Genomic DNA, 7,569 nt, shown 5'->3' with positions numbered 1-7,569 from the left:
AATAAACTTAATTTGACACTTTGAGGTGAGATACATCCCAACATAAGCATAGTGATGTAACCTGCAATGCTTATAATGTATTTTAAAATATCTAAATGGTCTAGGTAAAATAAATCATTTCAAATGGATTATGTACATATATATTTCCAAAAATCAAATACTGTAAAATTTTACGAGCCAACTAGCTAAAAAATAAAAATAAAATTAAAGTTGTTCCTAGAAAAAAAAAAATTTGTATGGCTCTTAAACACAGACAAATATGAAGTAAAAGAAACATAAAACGAGGTGGAAAAGTCATTTTTTGAAATACATGGTGGGGGCCCCGAAGGGACTCATCACTGTCACTAACTGCACTGCAGACATACTGCCGCCCTGTGTTCATTGCAAATAGCTCTCTTACATTGCAGACATATCAATTTGGTCTTCCTGTCCTTTCCCCTTTCACAAAAAGAACACTTTACTTGTTTCTCCAAGAGCATATGTTTATTTGTTTGTGCCTCTATTCCTAAAATGTCTTCAATACCTAGGCGCAGTGACCGCCAAAGTGTGTCTCACTAGAATTGATTATTCTCTTCACAATCACACAAACGACACACCGGGGTGTGAGATACCCTAAACACATACTAATGACACGATGGGGTGTGAGATACCCTGAAAACTTACACTAACAATAACTTTAGGTTAACTTGGGGTGTGAGATACCCCAAGACTAGTTCAGATTACTAGAAATAGCAAAACAAGACTGACACTTGGCAGCTGATAATCAGAAACTATTATGTTATGAATGACAGTTATTTATATTTAAAAAGTGCTGGAGTATGTGACACCTCAGTGTATCCTTCTAGGGTCAAATTCTGGGACAAATCTCACTTTAATGACACAACCGCATAATTAACATAATGAATTGAACATGCATTTTGAATAATCATAGCCATGTAAGAATCTAAACCTACTTCCTATTTTAATCTTTATAGCAAATTAAACCATGCTAAGCCAGTTTATACTTAAGTATTGAATATCATGATCACTATAAACAGTAATGACATCCCATACAAGGCCTATAGATAGAGGTATGTAAAGAATATATTCTCATAATACTTTCATAACAAATTACTCAAAACACTAACTTATGTGAGATTTAATATTTTAAATCAAATGAAATACTTCATTAAATTCATGATTTAGATATTTTATTAAACCATACATGAGTTATGATAATTTTGGAAAATTTAACCTACTATTTACATCCATTATTGATAAATTTATACCTCATAGGCTTCGGGTAAACCAATCAACTAAATTTACGCCTTTAAACCAAACAAATCAATAACCAAAATAAAATATACCACAAATTGAGTGTGAATTATGAGTAGTTCTTGAACGAACTAGTTCAAAAATAAGTAGTCTGTTCCAACAAACATCCCTGACTGTCCGAAACTATAAGGAGCATGCGCAGTACAGGTTTTCTGAGACAAAACTTATACAACGCATGCTCTGGACAGTCAGAAGCAGTTGCTGAAACACACCTTTTTCCAAATGATCTTTCGTAACTGACTCCATTAACTACTACGCCATGACCAACTTCAACTAAGGGCGTTACAATCCTACAAAAGTAATAACACAATACTTTAAATTGCAGTATCGATACCCGTTTATATCGGATGAAAAGTAATAATATTCCGAAAGTATTGGATGAGAAGTATTGATGCCACAAATACTGGATAAAGTTGATGAGGGAAAAAGAAATAAACCGAATTCATAATAAAGTATCGATACCGAGCCTTATCTAACCACTGAAAAAGAAAAAAAAAATTATAAGCCAGAATAAAGCATTGTATAAAAATTATCGATTTAGGTATGATAAGCGTAAATACTGCATGGGGTATCAGAATTATCAAAACATCTGTAGTCTTAACAGATAAGCTGGTGTAGAAATAATTTTTTGATTTCATGTTCTATTACTATTGCCTCTTAACAGCTAATTCACATTTCAAATCTATCAAAACTGTTGAAATGGATGAAGTCGGTAAGATAACTCGTTTGTATTTTCTTCCAGTCTTCATAATTAGATTTTAAAATTACTGACTGGATTTTAAGTGAAAATCCTAATCTTGGTTCATATAGATTTGTTGAATATGAGGTGAAGATGGTCAGGAGTGTTGTCTGTGAGTAAGAAACATAAATATGTTATTTCCAACTCCACTTGCCACTCTTAGGACTATCTTCTCTCTATCAATACTTAATTGTTTACCCAGACTAATTATGGCGATATTTGTAAAATTACTTTATACCTACATAATGCATCAATATTGTGTCAGAAAATTTATAGATTTAGATAGTTTATTATTTTCTGTAATTTTAAATGAAATTAAGTAAAATATTATGAAATTTATACAGTACATTAATTGAAAAAATAAAGAACAAATGGTAATTGTAATAGGAAAAAACGCTGAAGTGAAACAGTGTTATTCTGTTTCAGTGAAAAATTTTCTCTGGTAATGACTGTTTATGTTTTAGAAAAGCATTTGTCTTTCAAAACAGTTATTTTGTTGTTGCAAGAATCTGTTTCTCTTTTTATTTTCGGAGAGGAATGTCTAAAATTAAACAGTAACATTCAGTGTTTTCCAATTTTTCTATAGGTATCATCTAAGTCCACCAATCAGCAGATTAGCAGAGAAGCAACTCTGAGCTTATTATTGTATTAGATAAATCTTGTTCAAAACAGTTAACCGTATGTTTCTGTTTAATAAAAGGAACTCTTTCAAATAAACAGATTTATACTAAATATACTGCCTCTAGTTACGTGTTTTGTATAATTATAAATATTTTGAAAGTAGTAACACAAAAAAAAGGCAATCGTTCTCCGCCGGACCTGCCCCGCTAAGACTCCAGGGGAGCAATGGTCCTAAATCACTTTTGAAATATTTGTTTAAAACGTAACATTACAGTTATTCTTTAACAGTTTGTATAGTTAACCTGATTCCTCAGGTATGAATTTACATTAATTATATGACCTATAAAAATGCCCTAGCTTGATCATTTACAATCTCCATAATCATTGGGTATGAAATATAAAGTAATTGATTCCTCAATTTTTTATTTTTATTATATATTATTATTATTATGTGTATGAGTAGAAATGGTTAAATAAACTCTGCACGATATCCAATATCTATTAGCCAATTATACAATAATTATACTATTCCATCCAGGGACTGAAATAGTTGTTCACCTTCCGCTATAATTTTAATTTTTAATTATACCTACACTTTTTATTTTAAATTGTTATTAATTTTGAAATTTTTTTAATTAAAATTTTCTAAAAAAATTTTTTTTTTATTTATTGTTTAAATAAAATTAATTGTATCCAATTTAATTCTCACTCTATTTCTTTGAAAGTCCAACGTTTCAGCCATCCTTAAGTACATATTTACACTCCCATCAATAATTTAAAAACTTCTTGCAGGCTATTCTGCTCATGTTATTTTCACACCAAATTTAGAAAAAATTAAACTTTGTAAGTCACAAAGTAAAATTTTTATTCTGCCAAAATAAAATTTATATTTATTAATTTTTTTTACTATGATAGGTAACAGCCCTGCTCTTATTTAATAACTGATTTAGTCATTGATTTTATTTGTATTGTTCTGTCTCTAAATTAACTAAAAATTATCCAAGTATCCTGATTTGGTATTTTTATGGATAAAATAGACCTTAGTAATTTTTTTTATTTTTTTTTAGGGATGAGTAATTCTAGTGTTTTAATAAAAGTGGAAAAGGAAGATGAAACTGAAACTACTAGTAAGATTTTCTATTTTTTTAATTTGTTATTGTTGTATACGTTCTACTTTTAGTTTTTATCTAGCAAGAACTTTGTTATTATGTTTTTAATTTATTAGACTAATGATTTCCCTTAAAGAAGCTTCAATAATTTTGTGAATTTGACTTGACAATTAAAAAATATCAGGTTTTAAAATTAGTATTTCTATATTTCAAATTAAATTCTATATTAAAATGCTATTGCAATATAGAAGATACATATAATTATGTGCTTAAATTTTTACTTGTTTGGATTTTTAGATTTGTATTAGTTTCAAAGAATTAAATTATTATCAATTGTTTATGTAATGGTTTAATACTATTTAATAATATATAACTTTTAATGATATTGACAAAACTTGTTTATATTTCATAAATAATTATTATTGTATTGGTTCTTACAGTTCCTGCAGACGTACAACAAGAGACAGGCTCATTGTTTTGTTGTGGTAAGGAATATTTAAATAAAAAATAATTTTGTTTTAAATACCGATTGCTCCATGGTAATAATTGGATCAGAATTTTATCCTGCTTGTAATTTATTTATAGTTTAAATTTTTCATATCAATTATAAAATATTTCTGGTTCAGCTTTAGTTAAGTAAATGTTCATCAGTTGTAGTCCTTACCACATTCACTTCTTCTTAGAAAATAAATATTGAAATAATTACAATTTTCATTAATTTGTATCATTATATGACTTAAACTTTTTAGAAATTATAATTACCGAAATGTAAAAACTTAAAAAAAATATAATGTGTTAATATATATATTTATTCTATTCTTAGATGTATATTTATTCTATTCTATTCTCGGCGATTCTGTGTCTCTCTTCAGCATAATATGATTCACTGTTTTAAAAAAAAAACTGTGAAGACAGATGCCTTAGTCATGTAGTTTCAGTAGGGTAAGAAAGGCGAACTCCTCCAGCGGTTCATAGTGGATAGTGAAGGATCTTGAATACCATCCTCTACCTCGGTGTGACACTTGACAGGCATCTTACCTTCTCCAGTCACGTCGGGGAAAGGTTGCATCTTAGGCATCTTACCTTCTCAAGTTGGCCTGGTCGAAATTCTACAGGCTCTATCACCTGCTCACATCACAGCAGATCTCACTTCGGCTTAAGTTTAAGATTTATAAAGCAATCATCCGCCGACTCTGCTCTATGGTGCCCTGCTCCTGCGACACCTCTTCAAGACCACACTGAAAAAGTTGCAGAGTTTCCAGAATTCCCTCCTTCGGCGAATAGTCCGAGGAACTTCACTCCAAAGAGCCAGGAACAGTCCTATCCATGATGAGCTTCAGCTCCCCTCTGTGCCAGAGTTCATAGGCCATAGGCAGATCGTTTTTTGATGGGCTGAAGGCATGTGCTAACCCGCTGTTCAGAGAGTTCGCCCCTTCACCAAGACCCGGGAGGTGGCAAAGGACTGTCCCCTTGGTCAACATCCCTGCTGAGGGAAGGGCTCCGGGCTCGCCTGAAGTCATCTTAACCCATCTTATCCCCCAGTGTAGCGGCCCTCTCCGTTCTTTGTACCCCCCGGTCAGCGGCTCCTGGGCCAATATACCCCCGCCCTCAGCGGAACCAGCCCAACCCCTTATTATGCCATATGGCAAAGGAAGGGCACCATTATATATATATTTATATACTCAGGTATATATTAATATTGTTATACATATATTTTCAATAAAGGTGGTCAGAAAAAAAAAAACAGTATATCTACAGTTTTGTACAATAAGTTTGTTTCATTTATAGTAATAAATAGAGAAAACAATTATAAAAACATGATTGAATATGTAATAAAAAATAGAATTAAGTGCATATATTAAAAACATTACATTTGTATTCATAGTTTTTGACCTCTAGGAAATTATAATTTTCACAATTTTTATGTTTCTGACTGATTATTGTTTCAATCCCCTGAACTTTTTCATCTTATTAAGCACAATTACATGAGATAACAATAATTCTGAAGCTTGGAATTCATTAAAGTAATTAGTGATTAAATTGAAGAAACAAATGAAATGTTGAAACAGTAAAGATAAAGTTAATAATTCAAAGATTGAAAATTAATGAACAAAATTATTAAAATAATAGAGAGATTAAAAAAAAATCTAAAGTTTATCAAGGTTAACTGAACTAAATCATTGCCATGATTTTTCTCAGTATTATATTTTTTAGAACATTATTTTTATGTCGGCAGGTGGGCTTATTCCAAAAAATGAAGAAGAGTTGCTTGTTCCTGATGATGGTGAGTAAAAATTGAGGGATCTAATATACAAAGGAAAATATCTTTATATTTTATGCTTTTTATTTAATTTTTGCTGGCTTTCCTCTGCCTATTTGATCTTCAGACATTACTATTATACTTTAATCTTAGAGTAAAGGAACAAAAGTATCTATATCAATACAAGCAAGACATGTATTTTAACCAAGTCATCACATTCTGAGAATTTTTTTTTTGTCTATTTTTCCAATTATCATTATTTTGTAAATTTACATGAACTAAATATTTATCATTTATGTTTTTTTTTCAGCTTTGAGTAACTCCTGTGTTTTTATGAAAGAAGAAAAGGAAGATGAAATTGATGATACTGAATCCTATTGTAAGCTCTCTCTTATTTTAAATTAATCCATTATTGATTTTCTTTAATTTTAAAAAGTTTAACTAAATTTTTATTTGAAAATCTTTGTGAAATTATTTAAGGGTCTTTTATTTATTTTTTTTCTCTTCATTCCATTAGATTTATTTTATTGAATACTATCTTCTGCTTTTTTCTATTTAGGAAATAAATTAAGCTAATTAGGACTCCATTTTGATAAGAGACTTACTTGGAATCCCGATACTAGACTGAAACGACAATAAAGTGCTCACAGATTCTGATTTCTACAACACCTACTTGGCAAACACTCTTAACTTCCCATTTACTACCAAAAACTCTTATACACTATGATAATTAGACCTATTAGTACATACGGAATCGAGCTTTAGGGCTCCAGCAAACCATCAAAGTCCTCCAGTATCCAATCCTTACAATTTAAACTCCTTATCACGTCACAAATAAATTCATCCATAAAGACCTCAACATCCCGTTTGTTGCAGACTCGGCCCTAAATTGAATAACTCCTTTCATTCCAAAATCCTTATCCACCCAAATCTATTAGTTCTTAATCTCTCATCTTTAACAATCCCTGATAATCCTCTGAGGTTTCTGAGAAGAAGATGGCCTCGGGTTCTTCTAATTTAAAGCAATGATGGTATTAGCACCATTGGGCGGTTCGTTCCCAAGATTATCATGTGTTTTGAAACATTTATCACATTTACTTATTGTATTTTTTTTTTTTTATACAATTGCGAATTTCAATAAATAAAAATGTAACAAAAACTTTGTTATTTTAAGAATTAGCTCCTCAAGATGGGCAAACCATCCAAAATGAGGTCAGGGTTATTTTATTGATGTGAAATTAATAAAATAAAGAATTGAAGTAAGAAGGCATGTTAATTCCCGAGTTAAAAAGAAAAAAAAATTATATTAATTGCTGTAGAATAACAAACCATTAAATTGATGAGTACAATGAAAACTAAATTTAAAAAAATGAATACAAATATCCTAAACAAATAAAATATCTTTTCAATGATAAGTGTTTCATAAATATTAATTTTTAAATTAATAATTTTGTTCTACTTGCATGCGTTGCTGTTATGGACATGGTTGTATCAATCTAGTATTTAAAAATGAATATTTGTTTGAT

The 7,569-nt window shown here is 30.1% G+C and overlaps 1 protein-coding gene across 2 annotated transcripts in view; it reads left to right on the top strand.

Moving 5' to 3' along the window:
* The first annotated feature begins 1,618 nt into the window (after positions 1-1,618).
* LOC106690922 (zinc finger protein 711) overlaps positions 1,619-7,569 on the top strand; it is an 8,872-nt gene continuing 2,921 nt past the window's right edge. The window contains exons 1-5 of one of the 2 annotated variants that reach the window (XM_014436521.3): positions 1,619-1,855; positions 3,742-3,801; positions 4,224-4,268; positions 6,020-6,067; positions 6,354-6,422. In XM_014436521.3, coding sequence (XP_014292007.1) covers positions 3,744-3,801; positions 4,224-4,268; positions 6,020-6,067; positions 6,354-6,422 — 220 coding nt within the window. In that variant the 5' untranslated portion in view covers positions 1,619-1,855; positions 3,742-3,743. The other variant, XM_014436519.3, reaches the window with a different exon arrangement.

Source organism: Halyomorpha halys, unplaced genomic scaffold, assembly GCF_000696795.3.
Source record: "Halyomorpha halys isolate HHAL.00 unplaced genomic scaffold, Hhal_1.1 Scaffold1971.1, whole genome shotgun sequence".
Classification (NCBI taxonomy): Eukaryota; Metazoa; Arthropoda; class Insecta; order Hemiptera; family Pentatomidae; genus Halyomorpha; species Halyomorpha halys.
The sequence above is the reverse complement of the archived record's forward strand: the minus strand, read 5'-3'. Positions and strand labels throughout refer to the sequence as shown.